Raw genomic sequence first — 25,648 nt, 5'->3', positions numbered from 1 at the left:
ATTAAAAACACTTAAATGGGGGCGCCTGGGTGGCTCAGTGGGTTAAGCCGCTGCCTTCAGCTCAGGTCATGATCTCAGGGTCCTGGGATCAAGTCCCGCATCAGGCTCTCTGCTCAGCAGGGAGCCTGCTTCCTCCTCTCTCTCTCTGCCTGCCTCTCTGCCTGCTTGTGATCTCTCTCTGTCAAATAAATAAAAAAAAATTTAAAAACAAATACTTAAATGGATATGCTAAAGGTCCCAGTACACTCCATGGTTCGAATGTAGACTTAAATATGAGGAACATTTAAAAATCTGCTTCCAGGCACAAAAGGACAGTCTCAAATATTTCTACAAACAGAAAAAAAAAAAAAAGTCATAGATCCTCATAGTTACTCAAAGAAGAACAATTTAAAATGGAAATGATGGCAGAGGATGAGCTATAATACATAATGTTTAAGTGAATTGGCCAGCTCATCACCCTTCTCAGAGTCTCCTTCCATTTAAGTGTGGAACTACTCATTGGAAAGAGAACATCTGGCTACCTTATTTAACAAGTGCCTATAATCATACTCTAATTCTGCAAAGAAAGTGAGACATATAAATGGTTCATGGTTCCCAGAACCTTGGGATCATGACCTGAGCTGAAGGCAGAGGCTTTAACCCACTGAGCCACCCAGGCACCCTGCAAAATCATCTTAACACTGTTTCATAGTTACACTGAAATTAATAATTTCAATTATTAATTACTAATCTTAAATTATTAACCTATTTTACCTCAAATATTATGTTTCAAACAAGATGCAGAGTACTCAATTATTTCAATTAGCTTTCCAACCAAAATTATCATTTTGAAATAATAAGGTTTGCATTAACTCACTGTGAAAAGTTCACTGAATATAAATAAGTGGAGCTACTATATAACGTGATTTTTGAGTTTTTTTTTTTTAATTTAAAAATGATTTCTCTGATGGAATGACACAAAAATTTGTTTATCTAAAAGCAAGTTTTTCTGGCTTAACAAAGATTCTTTCATTTCTAGAGAAAGGAAGGAAACTGTAGTTCAGTGGTTCTCAAAGTGGGGTCCCTGGATCAGCAGCATCTGCATCACATGGGAACTTAGCAGAAATGCAGCTTATTGGGTACCACCACAGACCTGCTAAATCAGGAATTTGGGGGTGGGGCCCAACAATCTGTGTACCAGCCAGCCCTCTAGGGGATTTTGCTGCTGCTGAAATTGGAGATTTCCTGCAGGAGAGATTGCCTGGTCTAAGGCCTTGCAGGGAGATTGGAGCGTGTCTGGCAGTGTGCTTTGGGTCACTGCTCGTAAAGGTGCTGCTGCCCTTCTAAGCAACCCTCCTACTCCATTGTCTAGTTGATTTGAAGAGTTGGATAGTTTGCAGCTGTTCAAAACCATACACATTGCAAAGCATTTTCACTAGGGTCTGTGAGTAATCCTGTGAAGTATTGTAAAGTGCTTAGAATGTTCGTGTGTATGTGCTATGTGTGCTTTGCCTCACACAGAGGGGACAGTATTTTGATGTAGATGATTAGTATTATTAATCTTAGTTCACATTCTCTTCCTGCATAGTCAAACAAATAAAAAAGACCATGAAATATCCTACTCATTAAATACTCATTGACATTTAAACCCATGGGGAACTTTTGAGGTTACCTAGTTCAAGCCCTTTGTTTTATGGGTGGGAAAACCAAAGCCCAGGGAGGCTGGGCGACAGGTCAAAGGTCTCTTAGGACGTAACAGGCAAAGATTTAAGCCACAGCTCTCCACTCTAGACTCCTATTTTGCAGAAGAAGCCATTCTTGTTGTATTCACTACTACAACAGCAGCGCTTGCTCTGGGATTCTCTGCTTTGATGTTACAAATTATTATCCAGTACTGATTCCCCATCCTCACTCCCTCATATATGAACTGACAACTATTATTCAGAATTGCAAAGCTGTTATATTTAAAACCTTCTAGATTACATAAGCCTAGATATACATAAAGAGAAAGTCAATGTAAAAAATATATGCAGAAGCCACAAATCTGTACATTTAGTGAAATCTTGATGCTGAATATGAGATAAACACCAGATGCTACCTTTGTCCAAATTCAGGTTTCCTGTGTGCATATAATCACTTTTTATTTTGTGTTGTAGACAATAAATATGCATGCAAGAAACCAACATTCAACAATCATCTTATTCTGAAGAATGCCTTTGCGTTACCTGTACCTAGCATTATGCTAATATATGATCTTTGGAACTTCACTAACTAGGGTATACAGCAGTACATGGGAAACAACTTCATACGGAAGAGGGGAAAATTATGTGGGAGAATGAGAAGAGAAACATATCTATTTTAATTAGAAAAACCTCTAGTCACATACTTTTTCAATATTCTTTTTCTTTATATTGTCTCAAACATTCCTTAGACATTAAGAAAAATTACAGAAAATATAATTGACAGCAGCATCGTATGAAAATTCAAGTTCTGAACCTTCTATTTATAGCATAGTATGATTTGAATGTACTCTATGGTATTTCCTTTTTCCTTCCTATTGTATGTTCATGTCACATATTCAAACCTGTTCATTGGCAGTGACATTTCTTAGACCAATGCCATCCATTCATGTAGCAAATGCTGCTCCTTCCAGAAGTTGAGTCATCCTCAAGGTCAAAACTTCATATGGTATTTCCTACATTACAGGACATGAAAGTGTGCTGTAACCATTACTGGTACGAACTGTTAATCATCTGCTCTCACCTGCACTTCCTTAATTGGCCTTCACAGTAAGGCTTTAACAGAGGAAGTGGAGAATCTGTGGCTTCCATAGAAAAACTGTGACACTACAAGCTAAGCACTGAACTAAAATCTCGTCCTAATGCATCATTAGAGAAAAAGCCTGAGGTACTGAAAGAACTATCTATGATATTTCCAATTCCAAAATGCTTAAAGAAGTTTTAGATTAATGGCTTTTGATGTTTTTAATGATGTCAAGGATGGGATTTAAGTGCCTTATTAATTCCCTTGATTTGCTGCCAAATATTAAAGGCAATTCGTGATTACTGAGTTAATCTTTCCTGAGTATGAAATCCATTATACGAAGAAAAATATAAAATTCAGAAAAGTAGAAATGATTTACAAAAATATTAGAATATATTTATAAGGACAGAATGTTTGGACATGGGTTTAAAATTTTTCGGGAAGGATTTGTTGCAAGACTGTAAGATATCTTTGTATACATTAATATTTAAGCCATTGCTTCATCCTAGAGTTGGACCTCATGTTTTTCATTTTTTAAACTCTTTTTAAACTTCCCAGCCACAGTCACAATCCATGATGCGCTGTAAACCTGAAGTGATTTGTTTAATCTTACTCCCCTAATCAGCTAACAGGGTCTCTGTCTTCTCAGATCTTGGAGCCTGGAAAAACCCAGTTATTCATTCCGTACTATCGCTTCCCGAAATTCTCTGGTTTGCTGACATGTTAATAAGATTCCAAGAATGTTCTAAAGAAAGCAAAATCACCACTAAAAATGATTGTGTCCTGAACTTACACACTGTTGTTTTTTCCCCCTTCTCTCTGCATTTATTTTCAACTAAAATAAATTCTGTCCTTGAATGTGTGCATAACTCCCTGGGCAGGCTATGTTCTCTTATTATCAAATATAAATATTGAAAACCTTAAAGATTGTTCTTAAACCTAATTCAAATTACCTTTGCCAGCATAACAAATACCCCAGGGTAGGTGTATTAAAAGCTCTAAAAAGATTCTGCTTTTACTTTTTAGCCAAATGGACATGTTTTATTCAGGATCCCCAAACAAAATTCTTATTCAGTTCATCATATTACCATTGAGGGTGTGTCTTTCCTTCCTTCATTCTTTCTCCCTTTTAGGCCTGTTCTACTGGCTCCCTGAATCTCCTAAGCCCCAACTTCTGCCTGAGGACCTACCTCTTCTACCCTCCCAGACCAGAAGCAGTGCCTGATCCTCCTTAGGGCTCATCATTTCTTTCCAAGGGCAAACATGCCTGATCCTTCGGATTCCTGTGATGGCCCTCCATATATCTGTCAGCCTGTCCCTTGCAGTTTTTATTACAGATCCAATTTTACCTTTAACTGTATGTTTTAAATCTTTGTCTCTCTCTGTCACTTAGCAGTACCTTAGTCAGGGATCATGTTGTTTCTTCTACTGTAAACCCCAAGCATCTATGTGCCTGCCTCAAAGTAGGTACACACATTCTATCTCTTGATTAAGTGACAATAAATAAATGACTGTCCAAAACACAACACTGACAGATGGCCAAAGGATTTAACATATGAGTAAGCACAAAACATCTTTTTGTGAACTCTACCAGCAGTTAGCATTTGTACTGGCCTAAATTACTGGGTAGTCTCTGTTTTCCAAAAGCTTTATGAAATGCTCTGGTAAACACACACACACACACACACACACACAGACATACACACACACACACACACACACACACACACACACGTTTACATGAGCATTCACCTACAGAGATATCAGTGTTTTCGGTGGTTAAGACTGCTACACTCAACAGTGATAAATCGGTTTCCTAAAAACTAATTATTACTGATAAAAGTCCCTGAGATTTAAAGAACTACTCCACACTATGATCCTGAAAAAATGTCCAAGTTTGGCAGGATTAGCTCTGTCCCAAAATGCTGGAAAAAGATGGTGAAAACTACAGTTCGTGGATACAGACAATAGATTTCTGAGGATAAATCATATTTCCTTCTGGCAGTCTTTCAAAAGATGGTGGAAAAATATGGCAGGCTTCCCTTAAAATGAAGTAGCTACCCTTTCCCTATAAGTTTTAATATGCACTTTTAATTTTTACTATTTTGCTATGTACTATGTTTTTTAGAAAGATAAATAAAACCAGGTTTTGCAGACAGAAAACTTACTTCACATTGCCAAATAGCCCTGAGTGTCCTCTCTAGTCCTTAGTCTCTTCAGATAAAAAATGGGAAGAATGTTAGCACACTCCACTGAGATATAAAAGATATCAAATATAGAAAGCTTATAGCCCTGTGCCTGTCCACAGAGTATGTGTTTGCTTCTCGTCTCTCTTGACCTGCCTACTGGTAAAATTCCAGTGTTTACCCTGGGAGCCTCTAGTTTATCTGGGTATCTGTGTAATTATGCTAACAGTCATTTGTTTTAACTTAAATAAATGAAAAATAACTTTGAAAGTGACAGAGGGCTTTATTTTCCTCGCAACAATGGAACAGCTTAATGTTTGCATTTGAAACATATATAAAAATACATATTTGATTATAAAACCTATCTTTGAATTTTGTGTTAGGCTGTGCTTTCACCAGGGAAAAGATACTTTTTCAAACTTGAAAAATATAAGTAATACTTTTTTGAGATTCTTTTCACACACACACACACACACACACACACACACACACACACTCATTTTCCCCCTACCATTCTCCCTTCCTCCCCAGAACATACCCTTCATTTTTATACTTCGTCAGAAGTTGAGAATGCAGTTGCTCTCAAAAACTCTAAGGAATGTATTAGTATTAAAGCTCCAGTTAAGTCTCGCCACTGTTTGGTCACAGGATTTTTCATTCTGTCCAAAGCTGATTGAAGATCTTGTAACACGTCTCTGTAGCTGCTTCCATAGTGAGCACCCCAAGTATAGAGAAAATCATAGGCAGGTTTCCACATCATCTACAAAGAAAAAAAAAATTAGACTGGAGTAGGGTGGAACTAAAGCAGAGAAGAAGATAGATGCTTTTTAAAAAAGAAGTTTTAAAAGCCTCTTAAGACATTTTAAAAAATGGAATACCAATTATGTGTGGATTTACTTAATGTCATGAAAAATGTTTTAGTAAGTATCACTTCCCTCATATATCCCTGTGTTTCTAAACCTGGAGGTTTTTAAAATAATGACTATAAGTAAGGCCCATTTTTTTCCCTTGATCCATCATCTAAACATTGTATATTACCTTAATCTGAATATAAAATTCCTTGCACAATTTTTTGATAACATTGAGATGTTACCGAGATAAATTTCTCACTCTCTGAGAGCCTTTTAAGGTAAAAGTAATGACTCTTTTATTGTAATAGTATCTGCGGTGAGCTTTATGACAACACATATGAGAGAAGGAACTATATGGTGTATTTAATTCTTTAAGTAAGTCATTTTACTTGAGCAAGTCTATAAACAAGGAAAAATGTACCTTCGTGATCAAGTCAAAAGGAAAGCAAAAATACAGTTCTCTAATTAAAAAGAAAATAATTTAATGAATCACTTTATGACCAAAAGAAAGATCAATATTGAATACTTATTTATGCTTTCCCTGAGCACCTACCCATGCCAATGACATCATTGTTTCCATAGAAATAAATGTACGTCAAAGTGGAACTTCATGTTCAAGCATGTATGTAATGGTAACCAAGGCAACCAGGCTCAGGGAGAATAAAGACAAAGGCTGAACAAACAAGACAAATTGTAGAACACACACACACACACACACACAGAAACACAACCAGCTTAAAATAAATTTTCTCTAAGAAAATGAAAAAATGAACCATGCACTTATAATTGGAATATTTGAATATAAGATTTATTTGGGTTCACTAAACTCATTCATTTGTGATTTTATCACTTGCAAAATGCAGGAACACAGACTATGAGCTCAATATTATGTAGAGCTGCCCTCTTAAAATAGAGCCTCCATTAACAGTAATATCACATGAAGTAGGGCCTTGGGATATAATTTTTTACCCTGCTTTGATAGCCTCATATACTCTACAATTGAAATTAAAAGAATGAAAGACCTAAAAAAGGAGTTTTGTTGTATTTCAATTCAATCTACATAAGAGGCTAGGCATTGAACCCAAAAGACAGTTTGATGTTATTCGTCCAAATTGGCATTCCTGAGAAACCACAAATAGTCATAGCTTCACCTCTCTTAATGAAGCTTGACTCTGCAAGGTACCAAATGGAAAATGATTACCAAATTTATATCATGTTCAGGTGGTCACAGCGCATCATTCCAAATGGTCTCAGATTTTTTATGTAAGATTTACCCTCTCCAATCAGGCTTATAAAGAACTGTATCTTCCATCACTGATAGACTGTGAATGAGGTGTTCTTTCATCTATTTTTCTGAACACTCACTTTGAAACCAAACCTTCCAATTACTGGTTACCACGAATAGCTCAGCAATAGAAAATGAGTTGAGGCATATAACAGAGCCTTTTTTTTTTTTTTTTTTTTGGCAGATTCAATCTTGTCTGTCACTGCTCAGAGGCAAAGATGCACTAAACAAGCAGATTAATTTGTAGTCAATATATACTAACCCTCTACAAAAGCTTTGAAACCTGTATTCTATGTTGCATTCATTTAAAATTCCTTGATGCCCAACTAGTTGCACATTATTTTTCAAGTTGTCGGATGTTGCTTAAAATAATGATGTTTATAGCCAAAGTCTTCTAAGATTTTATGCTAACTCCTTTAGTAAGTGAATGATTAAAAAAAAAAGATGCATTTGAAGATATTTTATAATAAATAGCAACTGGGAACATTTTGGTACCAAGATGATGGCACATATCACAAAAAAACAAAAAAAAAAACAACAAAAAAAACGAGATGTCTCTTAAAGAATCACAGTGGGTAATTTTCACGTTGTGCACTCTTCTGTGTACAGAGTCAGAGTAACTTCATAGAGGCAGCCAAAATGGCTACACTGCCTTTCCCGGCAGAAAAACTCTGCAAACTCTGCATCACACATCTTGCTGCAGCATGGCGGATTGCTATGTATAGAAAAGCCCTGAGGCATATTCAATCATGCATCAGTCCCTGGGTGTTATCTGAAGCAAGAAAGGTACCCAGGTGATGCAGGAATTGGAAACTACATATTCAGAAGAAGTCCAATGATACAGTTATCTACTCACTTATGCAGAGAGCCATATAATGTTCTCACATTTGGCAATTTTGACGATAGAACATTTCAGTCAGCTCTTTCAATTCAGAGAAATTTGGAGTGCTTTCTAAGCCTGGACCCTAATTAAGACATCTGAAAGTGTAAAAGGACTTCCCAGGACTACTCTGAATTAGTCAGAAAAGCAAGGAGGTATATTGCTTTAACTCACTGGGGAGTCTCTGGAGTCTAATCCATAAGCTACATAGAAATGGGTACAACAGCTCTGGGCTGAAAACACTAGGGCAATGGTGAATTTCATGATTTATACTACAATGAGTATATATTGCATTCCATTTTTGTTTCTCTTTGCAGCAAACTAAACCTGAATATCCCTTTAGTGTAAATCTGATCTGCTACATAAAACATCATTCATGGCTCTCAATAGAGATAACAGAGAAAGACTAATGTAGCACAAACACAATGAATATATTCAAGATGCATTGTTGTTCATTAATTAATTATATCACTTATTAAATCAAGAAATTTTGAGCAGCTACCACTATAAAGAATTTTGTTACAGAAAGGAATAAAATGATGAGTATGGCATGGCTGGATTTTAGAAGCTCTTAGCACAGAAGGGAGAGAGATATTTGTGCAAACTCTGGCCCAATGTATGATTAGACAGGATTTGGTCACTACTAACAGTTAAGAAAAACTCAAAAAATTACTTTCATATTTTCATTTAGTGTAATAAAAAAATGATAGTTCCATTGATTGAGAAGCTTTATGGTATAATAGAAAGAAAGACAGGTTTTGGTGTCAGAGTTCTGGGTTGACCTCTGAGTTACATTCCCTGTTGGATGGGTCAATTTGAGTAAATTAATCCAAGTATCTGAGCTTTGTATTTTGCACTCTATAAAATATAGATAATAATTTCCAGGTTTATGTCCAAAGCACCTCCTGAAATGTCTGGAGTATAGTTTGCATTTAACACTTTTTAATAGGATATGAATGGGTAATTTGGGGATAAGAGAAAGATTAGGAATCTAGCTTTAGCCTTACTGCATATGAGGTGAAGGAGGAAGTATCTCTAGCTTCAGTAAGACATTAGAATAGAGATACGACCTCCAGGGAGCAGCCAAGAGTTAAAGTGATGATGAAATCATGAATGGAGAAAAATGCCAGGGAAGAAAATGAAGGGATGGAAAATTTAACCCTCAATTAAGTCTACAGTTAGGGATCACGAATAAGAAATAGAAGCAATAAAAAGATGGAGAGAACCTGGTGTCAGAGTAATAGACAGTGAAGTAGGGTACTTTATGGTGCAAAAGTCAAGGACCGATAGCATCCCAGAAAAGACATTCAGCTCACAGCAGCTTCTTAGAGCCTGTTGTTCCCATAATCTCCCAACTGCAAGTTCAGTGACACCACATGGAGAGGTCACAATCATCAGTGTTAGGAGTTTTTACACCATGCCTTACAAAGCATGACAAAAATCCAGCTTCCATCAATGCAATAAATAATCAGCTGTCCTTTTGTGGCATAGCTTTGTGATATTTGACTCAAGTCCTTAAATATTTACACTTTTATTCCTTCGGCACTTCTTTCTATGCCATTCTATGTTCCTTATTCAGCAAGTGAACACGTACTATCGAAGGCAAAGACAAAAGGGAAAATTTGCGTACATTAATTTAACTACAGACTTCATGAAACTGTGTCCAAAAATACACATTAAAAGCCACAAAGTATTTTCAGCTTTGTATCATTAAAGAGAAAATAAAGTTACTTTTTTCTGGAAATGTTTGAATGAATAAAATAAGTAGAATAAACAATTTTCTTTCCAGGATGACCTAAGTCCTCCAAAAGCTGGAAGTGACTGTGGACTGCTTAGCTCTCTTCCAGGTTTATGTTATCTTCTATCTCTTCAGCTGTTTGAAATAGCTCTTCTGCTGAAATAGTTCTCCCGCTTGTGTTCAGTGTTATGATTTAAGGGATGATATGCCGAATCTCTGCACTAATGCTTAAACAAATCAAAAGTTGAACATGCTCCTGAGAGTTTGTTTTTGCTGAATTTTTCTTAACCACAAAACAAATTCTCACAGCTTTCTCATCACTGTTACAGTTACTGGACACACAGGCCTCACTCTGACTCCCTCACTCTTAGATTTTTTTGAAGGTTAACTTCCTTATGTTATGGGTTCATCTTTGACTAGGAAACATGAGGCTGAGAAAAGCTTGGAGCTATTAATTTCTCAGAGGTGTGTTTTTTTTTTTTAAAGATTTTATTTATTTGACAGACAGAGCTCACAAGTAGACAGAGAGGCAGGCAGAGAGAGAGGAGGAAGCAGGCTCCCTTCGAAGCAGAGAGCCCGATGTGGGGCTCGATCCCAGGACCCTGGGATCATGACCTGAGCCGAAGGCAGAGGCTTAACCCACTGAGCCACCCAGGCGCCCCTCAGAGGTGTGTTTTGATCTCCCTCTGTAAGCAGCAGCAGCAGCAGTAAGCGTTTAACCTAGTGAAGGTTAGTAGTTTCCAAAGTCCTGGCGTTTGTGTAAAAGAATTATATCTTTGGTTTATCTTCCAGGTATTAAAGGACAAAGAAAAGAGTAAAAGAACAATAAAAGAAGTAGTGAGATGTTAAAAGAAATGAAACAGGAATAAAGATTTAAAGAATAGTTTTCCAAATTTAGAGAGCTTGGTCCCAGAAGCCAAAAAGACTCATTAGATAATGCTCTAGATAATGAAATGCAACATGAATAAAAGCAATTCAGATCTGAGCACAGCATTCTATGTCTTTTTTTAGCTTGTAAAACATGAATAGCATAAAGAATGCAATTGGTTAACTACATTTGGATAATTACATTTTGCCACATTAAAAGATTCATAACCCACCTACTTTCCTCATAAAACTCTAGGAGCAATGTCTCATTTTAAGTATAATTAGCTGAAGAAGTATTAAGGCAAATTTGCCTTATTAACGATTATTGCATGTGTTCTATATTCAGTACATCATCTTTAATATTCAAGTGGGCATTCTATCACCTGTAATTCATAACTACCTAAATATTGTTGAAGATGAGGCTACAATTATCTTCAGAAAGAAAGGAGGCTAACATATTATGGGGGGGTCCCTATTTCTTCAGAAAGGAGATGGTGCTTGGTTAAAACTTGATATAAGATTCTCTTAGAAAATTCTCTTTGCATACATCCAGCTCCACTTTGTCTAGGAATAACCACCTGAATCATCAGGAATTAAACATAAGCCACAGGAAGATGGAGGACACACTCCTTGCCAGTGCATCTACTCAGAACAGTCTAACATCTCAGGAGAACCTACTGGACAAGCCATTCTCACTATGTCACTAACTTACTAACCAGGAACATAAGTCAGGTCACCTAGCTATAAATTCAGGGGCATTTCATTAAAGTATAGCCACGGATTTATTTCAATGTTAAGCAGATTTACATCTTATTATACTCAATGTTAAAAGCTGATTTCCATGTTAGCTGGACTCTGGTCATCCAAAATTCCTTGCTGTTTGTGATCCCTCAAAATAAAGTTTAATAAAAAAAGAATCTAAAAAAAATTTAAATCTAAATCAAATATTGATGTCTCTAAATTCATTTTAAGATATCTTTATAATATTTAACTAATATTTATTAATATGATTATTATTTCTACTTGATTTTCAGTGTGTAATAAGACATATAAGGTAGAATTAAACCAAAGATCATGCAAATATGGTAACAAATTCCACTACAATGTGATTTTTTTCTTTATTTCATTTTCAAAAAATGGAGTATCTTTTGAAATTAAAGATGGCAGCAACAAGCATTATAGTATTGTACAAAATAGACTATGATAATCAAAATATTATGTCACTGTGCCAAATACCTAGCACAAACAATGCAGAATTAAGCAATTATTCTACACATTTTACCACTGGCAGATGAATTTCCACAAAACACTTTCCCATTTTTTAAGAAATTATAAATGTATCTCTTTCTGTAAAAATCCATCAAACCACACATTCAGGTACCAAGGCTAGAAGAGGACAATACCACATCCCTGTAAGCAGAATCTAGGACTTGCTGTGTGAGCCAGAAAATCACAAGAATTCAAGGACATGCCTTTCATCTTTTGCAAGAGATATTTTCCAAGGAAAATTAAATGTTGTTAAACTGGTTAAAAAAAAAAAAAAGCTGACCAGCCAAGATTATTTTTTGTCATTTGTTCCCATGCATTATCATTCTGCCAGTTTCTCAGAAGAGAAACCTTGAAATCATTGCTGACTTTTACCTTACCTATAATATTCTTTTTTTTCTTAAGATTTTATTTATTTATTTGACAGAGAGGGATCACAAGTAGGTGAGAGTCAGGCAGAGAGAGAGAGGAGGAAGCAGGCTCCCTGCCAAACAGAGAGCCCAATGCAGGACTCTATCCCAGGACCCTGAGATCACGACCTGAGGCGAAGGCAGAGGCTTAACCCGCTGAGCCACCCAGGCACCCTTCCCTTACCTATATTCTTTCTACAGTTACTCTCAGCCATATTACTAAAAACTTACTATACTTTATTTCCTTTTCTAAAATCACTCAGAATCACACAGTTGTCAAATTCACCTCTTAGTCAAAATAATTTGCCCTTATTGCAAAGGGCAAATCATTGTTCCAAATATTTCACATATATTGTTTCATTTATTCCTCCAAATATCTGATGAGCAAGATAGTATTTTTTACCTCATTTAGCAATTAAAAAAGAAAAAACTTCTAGAAATGTCCAGTAACTTGCTGAAGTTCTTAGGGTTAATAGATGATACAGTTGGACAAGGAATCCAGACCAGGAGTCTTAACCACTTGCTCTGGCAGTCATTAAAGACTCTATTGACTTCAAATATATGTCGCTCTGACCAATATTTCCACCCATATCTTCCAATATTTACTAAAATGTACCTTCCTCCAGTCTGCATATTCTCCTCAGTAGTCTCTAGAAGTCATTGGTATCCAGAAGCACTGAAATCCCCTTCCAATCCTTTCCCATTATTCAAATGCTACCCATCCTTCAGGACAAGGATGTGTCTGCTGACAGCTTTTTCCCACTTTGATCTTCTTTTATTTAGTTAATTCTGAAAGGAGTTATCATCTATTGTGCAGGGTGGATACGACTGTGTGTAAAACATATCTGGGTCTGGATCCCAGTTCTATACTTAATAACCATGTAATTCTGGATAATTTACATAAATGCATTCACTATCAGCATATTGTGAAAAGTCAAAAGTTAGAATGGCTTCTTTACAAAGTCTATTAAAATAAATGAAATAAAGAAAATGTTCATAATGATTAGCCGACACACAGTAAACATGCAATAAACTGCAACAACTATTACCATTTTCATTTTCATTTATTTCAGCATCAAATCATATGCCTCTTTAAAATAAAACACCTCAAATATTGAGGTGACTGGGTGACTCAGTCATTTAAGCAACTGACCCTTGATTTTGGATAAGGTCATGATCTCAGAGTCGTAGGATTGAGCCCCACATCTGGCTCTGTGCTGGGCATGGAACCTGTTTAAGATTCTCTCTCCCTCTTCCTCTGCCCCTGACTCCCCCCTCCCTCTCTTAAAAAAATAAATAATAAATAAAAGTTTATCTCAATTCCCAGGCCAAATAAAATTTGGCTTAGAGAGAAAAAAAGTCACATATTTCATTCTGTCTATGATTTTTGTAGCTCCTAATGCTCCAGTATTAAGAACTGATAGTCCTAGTAAATGTGTTAAGTGTACAGATGAATTAAATACTGAGAGTAAGGATTCAGAGGAAATATACTAAATAAGTAGGAAGAATTCCATATAGAATTTTTATTCATCTATAAAAATAAATAAAATTAGCGGTTTGAGGAATAACTACTTTGTCATTTTAATCTAGACCTACAATAAAGTGCTTGGAGCACTATAGCTGCCAGGCAAAAATGAGGAGGGACAAAGTTATAGCTAGAAGATAAAACAGAAAATCAGATCCTCACTGACTGAGTGTTGACTACAAAAAGACTTATAAATACACAGTGCCAGTCATAACTCTATAGGTGAGTAGTTTCTGGTATGAGAATAAATTACAATTAGCAATGCTGACTTCCTCGGGCGTCCATAGTTAGGGTGGCCCATTCTGGCAGGTCAGAAATAAAAAATCAGCCTTGACATGCTTATTTGTGTCAGTGGCTGAGGTGGAGCCCAGTGGGGTAGAAGGTAATTTGATTAGAAGAAGTGATGTTTTAGTGTCCTTGGTAAATAATTGCTCTTATTGAATGAGATGGAAAGAGCATATCCTTTATTGTTAGGCAGGTGCCGATGGAAGACAGTTGCTAGGAAATGTGTCATATATACTATTAATCCTCAGAAGGATAGATAAAGAGTATGCAATTTAGGCCAGAGAATATCTTAGCTCTGACATCCCCAGCATTTCCTCTTGTAAAATCCAATTTTCTTTAAATAGGCTATTTTTCTGGTATTTTGTTGATTTTGTTTTTTGAGTTAAAGCTCTAAATACCTTCAGAAAAACTCCAATGAATTTTCATTAACTTTCACAGGAGAACCTTGGCAATGATTAAACACCTCTATATAGCATAAATGTATTTTCTTCTCAAAAGAAATACTCTGACAAACATATTGCCCTCAGAATCAGATTCCAAGTTTTGCTTTTATGTAGAAAATGAAATTTCACTGGAAAAGTTGAGTAACATTTTTTATAACTAAGAGAGATAGTTAGTTTAAAAGTGACACTCTCAGAAGTCTCCAGAGAGAAGGTTCTCTTTTTTCACTATTTTTAAAAAAGATTTTATTTATTTGACAGGGAGAGAGAGAGAGAAAGCAGAAGCAGGCAGGGTAGCAGACGGGGAGAGGGAGAAGCAGGCCTCCTGCGGAGCACAGAGCCTAGGTGGGACTCAAATCGTAGGTCCCTGGGATCATGACCTGAGCTGAAGGCAGACACTCAAGCAACTAAACCACCCAGGCGCCCCCAGAGAGAAGCTTTTCTTTTTCACCTCATAAAAGAATGAGAAATGGGCAAAAGTACTCAAGGAAAATCTGACATACTACGAATAATCTCTATTCTTTAATTAGATTGAAGTTTAATGAAAATGTAAAGGCAAATTTTGGTAGTATCATATGACGGCTTGAAAAAAGAAAAAGAAAAAGTGAAATGAGTCCTTTAACCCCCACAGTCCTGACTACATCTGGCCCTGCCACTCAGCCACCATGGTGGATTTGGTGTGGGTGGGCAGAGTATAGTTAAAGTACAAGGGCCCCAAAGCCAAAGTCTATGCTCCAAACCTGGTTCTAAGAGTTCCTAGCTCTATATGTTTAAACAAGTTACTTAGCCTCTCTGCATCTTAGATAGTATTAGTATCTGCCCCAAAAGTTTTTGTTGAAAGGATTAAATAAGGATTAATTTTTGTGATGCTCTTGGAGCAGTGTCTGGCCCACAGTAAGTGCCAGATAACTGTCTTTGAGATAGAATAAAAATAGAAGAAAAGGAAAAGGCAGAAATTGAAGAAGAAGTAAAGTGAGTGAAAGAGCCCAATTGTAGACATTGGCACACATAGAGAGGAATTGCTGGGAAGTGTGCCCTCTGAGGAAGTGAGATAAAGGAAAGGGAAGCCGCATGGGAACGAGCCACCAGGCCTCATATCTCCCTGCCCCGATGCTGGTTCCCTCCCTCTGCACACTCTACCCAGAACTAATATCAGCATGTTTTGAAATCATTTCTTGACTTGTAAACTGATCATATTTAAAAATAAGCTCCTTCCTGAGAGAAAAATAATTGTACAGCTGCAAAAAATTAGCATACATTACCCTTTGGTTTAAGTGGCCTAACAGGTAAAGACTCCTATAAGTTGGGATATACCATGCATAATTTTCTAAGCATTTACTAACACAGATCAGAGTGATGATTGTTAGCCTTGCCACAGTTAGTTGAATGATAACCTCTAGAAAGACATCTAGGAACTTCCCTTCCTGCTTCTGAGTATTTTATCAAACTCAGACATAGACTTAGTCATTTACGATTTGGACTGTGCAAAAGTGAATAATGGAAAAGTAGGCTGTTTGTTGGCTTCCGTCAAGATTTGGGGGAAGACAAAATATAAACAATCACAGTTAGAGAGAAGTTAGATGTTTAAGAAACCTGAGAGAGTAAGTAACTCTCTGGTAAATAATTCTCAAGAAAACCTTTTTTTAAAACAAAGCCTTACTAAGAAAAAAAGTCTGGCTTTCAACTAGGCAACTTTTTAAAAATGAATCTTTTTTTTTTTTTTTTTAAGATTTTATGTATTTATTTGACAGAGAGAAATCACAAGTAGATGGAGAGGCAGGCAGAGAGAGAGAGGGAAGCAGGCTCCCTGCTGAGCAGAGAGCCCGATGCAGGACTCAATCCCAGGACCCTGAGATCATGACCTGAGCCGAAGGCAGCGGTTTAACCCACTGAGCCACCCAGGCGCCCCTAAAAATGAATCATTTTTAAAGTAGTTTTAGGTTCACAGAAAAATTGAGAGGAAAGTATAGAGATTTTCCAAGTATATCCCACTCATACACATGCATAGCTTACCCCATTATCAGCAGCCTCCACCTGAGGGGTACATTTGTTACAGTTGATGAATCTACAGTGATACATTATAATTGCCTAAAGTCCACAGTTCACCCTGGGTTCACTTGTGGTGGTGTATAAGCTGTGGGTTTAGACAAATGTATAATGACATATATCCATCACTATGATATTATATTGAGTATTTTCACTTAGTATAATTTCTGTGCTCTGCCTATTCATTTCTCCCTCTTGACACCTGGGAACCACTTATGATCTCTTTGCTGTCTCCATCCATAGTTTTGTCTTTTCCAGAATGTCATATATTTGGTATCATACAGTGTAAAGGGTTTTTTTCAGATTGGCTTCTTTCACTTAGTAATATGCATTTAAAGTCCTTCCATGTCTTTTTACAATTTGGTAGTTCATTTCTTTTTAGTACTGAATAATATTCCATTGTTTAGATGCACCAGTATCTTACACTTAATCCTAGCCAAAAGACCGAGAAGCGATAGGTGCGCCAGTCTATTTACCCATATACCTACAGACTTGTGTGGACAAAAGTTTTCAACTCGTTTGGATAACTACCAAGGGCTGTGACTGAGTGATGGTACAGTAAGGGGCTATGTTTTGTTTGTGAGAAACAGCCAAAGGGTCTTCCAAAGTGGCCATTACCATTTTGCATTCCACCAGCAATGAATGAGGGTTCCTATTGTTCCACATTCTCGACAGCATTCAGTGTCATCAGTGTTCTGGATTTTGGCCATTCTGTTAGGTGGTGATATCTCAATTAGACAGCTTTTTAATCAATTTCACTTAAATATCAGAATAGTATATCCCTCATAATGTTGTCTTTTTTTTTTCCTCTTTATTAAAGGTTTGTTGTCTTTTAGCTCATACACTAAAAACTCATTTGGAGGTTGTAATGTCCTTTTCAGTGTACAAAGATAAATGTAGTCTGTAAAGGGGATGTAATCTATAAGGGGGAAATAGGTCTTGGATGCTCTTGGCTAAAGTGTCTCTTTATGGGAGTCCTTGCTGGAGAGCCAGGCTCCAGGAACTCTGAAGCTTCTACTGCAGCTGCTGGGATTCAATTGACTTGATTTGGCTTCATGGAAAGGTTGTCTTGTTCTGCTTATCCAGCTGGCATAGTTGTTTTGTTTCAAAATAAGAAAATTTTCTCAAGAAATTAAAACCCAGCTCTATGCCCAAATAGGAAATGGGGAACATGGCTTCTGCCTCCTACCAAGTCATCATCTAATCCAAGACCACCTTTCCTTAACTGAAATATCCTGGAAATGTTTTCACTCATGTGAGAAAGATAAAGAACATTTTATATGTGATCATCACTGGAATACTTCCATTTAAGTCCATTAAAATGGACTCACTTTCTTTATGATAAATAGAGAAAATATTTACCTAATTAGGTCGACCAATATACATTTGTTTTAATATTAATAAAAATAGTTGCATGGAGAATATTTACTTTGCAGAAAGTGTTGTTCTTCTGTATTTGATGTCTATAGGTCTTGCTGTATACAAAATTGTGAAAGAGGTAAGGAAGCTCTTAGATGTTTCTAGTTCTCATTACCAGTAACCCCACATCATCCACTTCCTTAATGCTTGTCACTAAACATTATTTATTACAAATGACTAATTCTGTGACTAAGGCTGATAAATGCTTATTGTTCTGAACAATGCCTTTGTTCTGATTTGGCCCCATTTCCTCCCATCAAAGTTTATCTGTTCCTGCCTCAAGTTCTTATAGCCCTGCTTACTGACTGACTAGCTATCCAATTTGGTCCAATTATTTGAGCAAAGACCATGTTAACATGCAATAGAAGAAACATCAATGTATTTTAAAGGTTCTTGATGCCTTTGAAGAGTGATGGGTGTATATTTCAGATAATGTTAATGGTTATGGGGGCAGTGACTTCAGTTAGTGGATCCTCTAGACATTCCCTCATTTAATCCATGTATATGGTGTAGACTTGATTACATTTGATTTACTTGATCTGTAATTTTTATTATTTGATTAGACGAAGAGAAATCTTACCTCAGCAACAACATCTCCAGCTTTTCCTCGGTGAGGAATTTCATATGCTTCCATCTGTTGCTTTGTGAGTTGTACTAACTTTTCAGCTAGTTCCCTCCAGCTTTTTCCAAGCTTGACAGCTGAAGTCAGAATAGCAGCCTCTTGGATGAGATGTGCTACTAACCCTTGGCAATCCATCTTCAACAGAGCCTGCAGCAACAATTACATATCATAGTTAAAATCAACTAATTTGGGCTTTCTCCTATAAGTAAAAATTTTCATTATATTTTCTAGAAACTGGCATCATCTTTCTCACCACATGTATATTTGAGGTTTCTAAAATTCAAAAAACTGATTTACTTTTAAGCAAATCCAATCAGCAAAGTACAGAGGATATGACTAGACCAAAATTAGGGGAGATTTAAGCCCAAATCAGTGACTAATTATAGGGCCTTGGGTAAACCACTCAACTAATATGTTTCTTAATATCCTAATTGGAAAAGGAAGAAGTTTAACTAGACACTTACAAAGATACCCTGAGGTTCTAGCAGTCTATAATTTATCAACCCAGGGATGATTATTCACTCTGCAAAAAAATAATTTCTTTCCTTACCAGAGAATTGGCTACAGGATTTCTCTAAAGAATAAGCACACTGGTGCTGGTAAATATTACTCTACTTTCCATCAAAATGTGATTTAAAACTCCCCAGAATGATGCCTCTTGCACAAAAATGAGATACTCCTACAACTTTGAACAAAGCTGTAGATATTTATGGCTTCAGAAAATTAACTATCTCCCTTCAGCACCAGTTTAACTGTGTTAAATAGAACCACAACGTATTAAAGATAAAACACTTGGTCCTCAACGATGCAAAATGGAAACCCACCAGAGAATCTTCCCTTCCCTCCTTAGTAAGGCATCTGAGCTTTGTCAATCACCATGCATATTTCAAACAAATCTATGAGTTTTCCTTTGCCATGAATATATTTTTAAAACATGGAATTAGACCTATTTATATCTCTTCCCTGTTAAAACAAGCAAAGAAACATGTGTGGTAGCGCCTTGTCATTTAACAGCACTAAAAAGCTTTATCCATCACTATGAAACAATATGTAAAAATGAGTGACCAAGTAAGGCAACTAGTAAAGTCCATAGAATATTCATGGCTCTGGAAGCATTAGAAAGACCACCATGGTTTTTATACATTGACCGTATTGGTCCATAAATTTATGGTGAGGAGTTATGATCTCAGGAGAAAAGCAGCACTGAGCCAGGAGGCCCTGGAAGGTGCTTTAAGTAAATCGTGGAATGGTTTTAGCAATGCTTATTCTAGTTTCTTGTTTTAAGGAAAGGAAATCTGTACTTGGAGTTACACAATCTGAATTTAAAATCCAATACCACAAAGTATAGGGCTTTAGATAAGTCACAAAATATCACTGTTTAATGATTTTTAAAATGGATACAGTGGTAATACCACCTTCTCTAGATGCCTACAATCTCTAGGAAAATTGAATCAGATATCCAAGTGCCTTTAGGAAATGTCAAGTGTCAAATATATGAGGACAACCAGTCTCAATGTCTAGATATGTCTGAGGGTTTTTTGAACCCACAGTCTTTATTAGCTCCCTTCCGGCTCTCCAACTTAATACATAACTCAAGAAAAACACATACTTATTATGCAGATAAAGTTTCAAGAGATGGCCTCTATACCCCATGCTCCATCATCTTCTGGTCAGATAACCAGGCCCAAACTCCATCCATAGAAACCCTGAAACCTTCACTGAGCTGTGGTATGAGTTTTCAGGAACTGCTCCCTTGAGTGAGTTCTCCATCAGCACTGTTCAGTTAGTTACCAAAGCCACTCACTTAATTAGTATATACCAATATAAAGCAGATATGATTAGGCTAAAATTTCCAAGCCATTTGACCAAAATAACCTTTTTTTTTTTTTTTTTGTCACTAAGAGAACAAAGAAAGCAAGTTTCAAATCAAGCCTTCATGAGTCCATGCTGAACATGAGCTAATGCAGAGATAATGAGAGGTAATGAGCTGCTGTAAAAGGCACATGCAGCTTCAAGCAGGTAGATCAGCCAATGACTCTGAATTCCTCGGTGGAGAACCCAGAACACTGTCATAAAACACCGGATACTGGGGCTTGGAAAATTTAACCCTGTCAGTATCACTGTAGAATCATAAAAATGATAAAGAAAAGAAAATGTGTTTTATATATATATATATATATATATATATATATATATATATATATATAATTTCTTGTTAAATTATTGTTAGTGTCTCAAAGGAAATTCTTCTCCAGAAATCTCTCTCCTCCACATGAACCTGGATGAGAGCTGTCCTCCTCTCTGTGAACCCGCCTGGGTAATCCTACCCATCTCTCACAGGGTACTGGCCTTGCACAGTTACAGCAGTATTAACTACACACCAATACATCTAAGTCACACAAGCTTCTACACCATACCACACACACACACACTCATAACTGTTTTAGGAAAGTGGAGTAGTTTTAAGGGTGGCTTTGGAACCAAAAAGGTCTCAAACCTTGTCTCTGATGCTAACCAACTGTGGGATCTTGGGCAAGTTTCCCAGCCTTCCAAGAGTCTGTTGGTAAGATGAAGCTCCTACACTTACTCCAAAGAGTTGTTGGCTAAGTGAGAGATGTGTATGGAGAGTTCAACACAGGGTCAAACACATACAGAATGCTACAGCATTCTTAGCTATCATTATTATTATTTATACATTTATATTGTAACCACTTTTAGGAATATACTTTTGGTTTTTCTCTTTACTTTTATAAAATACTGTATTTCCACTTTAAAGGTAAACCAGGTCTTTAACTTCTTTATAACTCTCCACTGAGCCTTACACTGAGGTAAATGCTATCGTGGGGGGAAAAAAAAAGATCCTGAAATTTCTATTAAAACATTAAGATTAAGAAGAAAGTTAGCAATATCACTTTTTGGGTTGTGATGCATCACACACATGAGAAGAATATTAAGCTGATAAAGTGCAGACATTGATAATATGGGTTTTTAAATTTTGCCAATATGTTTTAAAAACAAAACACTGCAAATTAAAAAAAAAACAACTAAATAGTGGACCTATAAGAATGGACAAGTTAATTAATCTTGTTTAAATTGGCTTTTTTTTTTTAAAAAAAGAGACTTATTTATTTATTTTTAGGGAGAGATCTAGAGAGAGGGGGGAGGAGCAGAGTGAGAGGGAAAGAGAGAATCTCAAGCAGATTCCACTCAGAGCACAGAACCCAACAGGGGGCTCAATCCTAGGACCCTAAGATCATGACCTGATCTGAAATCAAGAGTCAGAAACTTAACCAACTGAGCCACTCAGTCACCCTGGAAAAGTACGAGCAGGGGCCACAAGCAGAGGCAGAGAGACAAGCAGACTACAGGTTCAATCTCACAGGGGCTCAATCTCAAAACCCCGAGGTCATGACCTGAGCCAAAACCAAGAGTCTGATTCTTAACCAAGGTGAGTAACCCAGGGACCCTGACTATTTGCCTTTATTTATTTTCGTGTTATTGGAGCTGCTCTGATATTTTAAGAGCTATTCAATTACTTGAGAGAGGAAGAGAAGAGATCCCTTAACTGCTGTATTCTAGCACAAACAGAACTTTAATATTCCTTTGAAAGATGATCCTCGGGAGCCTAGTTTCTGGGAAAAATCACACTTGAATTTTAAAACTAAGAAATCAATTATATGATCTTGTAAGAAAATATCTATATTTACTATAAAGTAACTTTAGTTTATTTGAAACTGCTGAGAATTTTTTAACTTCTCTCATATGTTTCTATAAATATTCCCAAGTTAATAAAATTCCCTACAGTAAACAAATTACTGTGAACAAGCAATACTCACCACAATAAGTTCATAAAGAAACTTCCTGGTATTTTTATCTGCATGGCAATCTTCCTTTAACTTCTTTACAATATAGGAAACTTTTTCTGATTCTTTGTCAGCTTGTGTTTGGTCAAAGCCTTCTAGTGCCAGATGTGAGTAACCCAAGACTTCAGCTAAAACTTTCCAATCATAAACTTTTTCTGACACCAAAGTCAATACAACAGAGTAGATGTAAGTCAGTTTTTTAAAGGGTAGGGTAATTTGTTCGAGAAGATTTCTGGTTGTGAAAACATTATTGGACATAGATATTACTTGTTCTTTTTCAATCACCTTGACATTTTTGCAGTGTACAAGCCCAACCTTACCTCTCAGGACTCCCACATACCATTCTTTCACTTTGGACTGCCCAATGGCTTTTACCTTACCCTCTCCAATAAGAGCTACTGTGTCCCCTTTGAAATACTCAAGTAAGTAGTCAATCTTTTTTTGTCTTAGCACTGTCTTCACAGTTATCCCATAGTTGGTAAAGTTCATTTTTTTATCTTGAAATGTGGGGTATTTCACACACACTGCTGGCAATAATGGAGCAGACTTGATTTTCTTCTCTTCCTGCAAATCGCCTAACTGATTTGAGAGCCTTTTAAGGTTGGGAGCTGGGTCAGGTGTAGTGACAAAGAACTGTGTAACTGCTCTACCATTGGGAGGCTCCACCTGAACACGGAAAACAAATATGTGCATTTCTCTGGAGTCAGCTAAGGAAAATAAAAACTGCTGATGAACTACTTCGCCTGCTAGCAACTGCTTTTGTTTAATTTCTTTCCTTTCTCTTTCTGCCTTTACTTCAAAATCAGGATCACATGAAAAAACAGAAATACTTAAATCTTGTGGCTTGTCAAGTAAGAACGAATGCTTCCCCCAGAGCTGAAACACAACTGGAGATGTGGTTTTTGCACCCTTCTTCATATCAGAGATTGTAAGCTTTCCTGGCATGTAACAATGTCCACAAACTGTGAAAATAACAGTGAAGCTGGGATGAATATATCTGGGCCCATAAATTCCAATGGAGGTGGTTTTGTGGATACAATCCCAAATGGTGGCAGCTGGTGATTGAATTGCTTTAATTTGTGCAGCAACCACGAGGTATGTCACCTGGCTCAAGTCTATTAGCTTGACTTGGATGATGTCTTTATAAATATAGCAGTTGTTTAACACTTTGAAAGGGCCTTCTTTACCAGGGCTGTGTAAACACACCATTTCTGTCATGACTTGGCTGAAAGGATCCTTTCTCACTTCAGCCCCTATTTTCATCTCCAGCAAAACGGCTTCCATTGTATTTAGGTTGCCTAATGTGATTTCCAACAGTGGGCTTACAGTGCAGGAAAGATTATGGTTAAGCATTTGTGGAGGTTCAAGAAATGCCCTTAGAGACACCTCTTGGAATTCTCCCACGGCTACATGGCCTTGGGGCACATGAACAGTGATACCTGATTCAGGTAATTGTACTGACCCTCCTTGGTGGCTTACTTTGCAAACTATCACCGTCTCTGCTACTTGTGTTTGGGCCCATCCCGGACTCTGATTAATTATATTCAAATCCAGGCAGGAACGGGCCAGCTGGCGTCGACTTAACCAAGCCATTTTATAAGCCTCTCTATCATTCTGAAGCCATTCTAAGTCTTGTTCTAGTATCTGGCCAGAGTTATGTATATTCTGATGGGCATGTGCTGTGTCATCTAAAATGTCCAAAAGTTCTGAAACACTTTTAGATCTTGCAGATGTCCGTGAGGAAGACTGCCTGAGTAACTGATGCACATCTAGTTCATCACCAGAGGAATCAAAAGAATTTCCAGTTTCTGTTTCTCTAAAAAAAAGAAAAGGATCTTCCTTCAGGATGGAAATATTCTCTCTCTTCTGGTTTTTTCTTAGCTGAGTTATGTCATCCAAAAACGGGTTAGAAGCAGACAGTTCATTCCAGAAGGGATTTGTAACCTCGGAAGCCTTATTGCCCTGACATGTGAAAGGATCCGGCCAATGGAGAAGAAATCCTGGGTCTGTAGATTCTTGTTATTTAGACAAAAACAAAACAAAACAAAAGTGAGGTGGCATCCTGAGATACAATCAACTAATTATTATTATAGCTTAAAAATTCAACGCTTTTTATTTTGCTTTTTGATCTCCAATCTAATAGCTCCTACAAAATTAATGTTAAATTTGCTCAAATTTTCAAGTTATGAGGAAAGAGAAAATGTTCTGCCAGTATATTTTGACTATGTTTAATGTTACCTTTTCTTAAGACACTGTGATTTACAAATAAATGTTCAAAAATTTAGATAATAATCATTTGAACACATTTCCTTGAAAATTACCCAGACTACATACGTGTATGCCTTATTGTTTTATGTTTCATTTTCACAGAAGAAAACCTCTGAACAAACAAAATAATTCAGTCAACTATCCAAATTTTTCTAAACACCGAATAGTCAGTCTCATTATATCTAGAATATTCATTTAATGTTTTTCTTTTATAATAGTCCCCATGTAAAAAAATCAAGTGCATCTGTTAATAGCCAAAGTAATTAAAAAACAATATGCCAAATTAGACAATAATGTATTTCTTAGATTATTTCCTGTAGCTTTGCTCTGATAAATTTTAATAACGTTGATATTTTTTCATGAAAAACATTTCATGAAAATGAACATTGAAAAATAGATCACCGTTAGATTTATTATTTGAAGGAATTCATTGAGCTTTTCCAAGTTTAAAATGACAAAGAATAGGCTTACCGCTATGAAGTGAAAACATGTCATTACTTTGGAAAGTGAATATTTTTAAGAATTGGCAACACATGAAAATATTTACATATGAACCATAAGGAATTTCTATATATTTCACAAGTATTAGTCATTTTTAAATGTTTAGAAATTCATACGTGGTCATTTCTCAATAAATATTGGTAATGATTCTGTGACCTTGGTGAAACTGGTACAGCTTTCATGAAAACAAAAGCCCAACTGGCCAGCCAAAATTGAAAAGTGAATCCAAGTAAACTGACAGACTTTTTTGTTTAGTACACAGAGAGCTATATCTTAATTGAAATGGGTTTTAAGCATCGCACATTAATAATTAGAATGTGCATTTGAAAAATAAAAGTTGTATTTCTCTTATTTTCATGTTTCTTTCAATCTGGTTTCATCTAACTCTCTTCAAACTTACCTTTCCTCTGAGGATCAGTTCAATTCTTTCACTCTTCATGAAAATTTCTTAGCC

At 36.5% G+C, this 25,648-nt stretch overlaps 1 protein-coding gene across 6 annotated transcripts in view; it reads right to left on the bottom strand.

Annotated features, from left to right (window-relative positions):
• The window catches only part of MACC1 (MET transcriptional regulator MACC1), a 93,143-nt gene that overhangs the window by 1,620 nt on the left and 65,875 nt on the right, over window positions 1-25,648 (bottom strand). For 5 of the 6 annotated variants that reach the window (XM_032304034.1, XM_032304036.1, XM_032304033.1 and 2 more), the window contains exons 3-5: window positions 22,399-24,440; window positions 18,521-18,709; window positions 5,408-5,688 (exon numbers count right to left, since the gene is read on the bottom strand). In XM_032304034.1, coding sequence (XP_032159925.1) covers window positions 5,476-5,688; window positions 18,521-18,709; window positions 22,399-24,440 — 2,444 coding nt within the window. In that variant the 3' untranslated portion in view covers window positions 5,408-5,475. Of the gene's footprint in view, window positions 1-5,407; window positions 5,689-18,520; window positions 18,710-22,398; window positions 24,441-25,648 lie in introns of those variants that run through there. The other variant, XM_032304032.1, reaches the window with a different exon arrangement.

The sequence above is a fragment of the Mustela erminea genome, chromosome 11 (assembly GCF_009829155.1).
Source record: "Mustela erminea isolate mMusErm1 chromosome 11, mMusErm1.Pri, whole genome shotgun sequence".
NCBI classification, from domain to species: Eukaryota; Metazoa; Chordata; class Mammalia; order Carnivora; family Mustelidae; genus Mustela; species Mustela erminea.
This window is presented reverse-complemented; position numbering and strand designations above follow the sequence as displayed.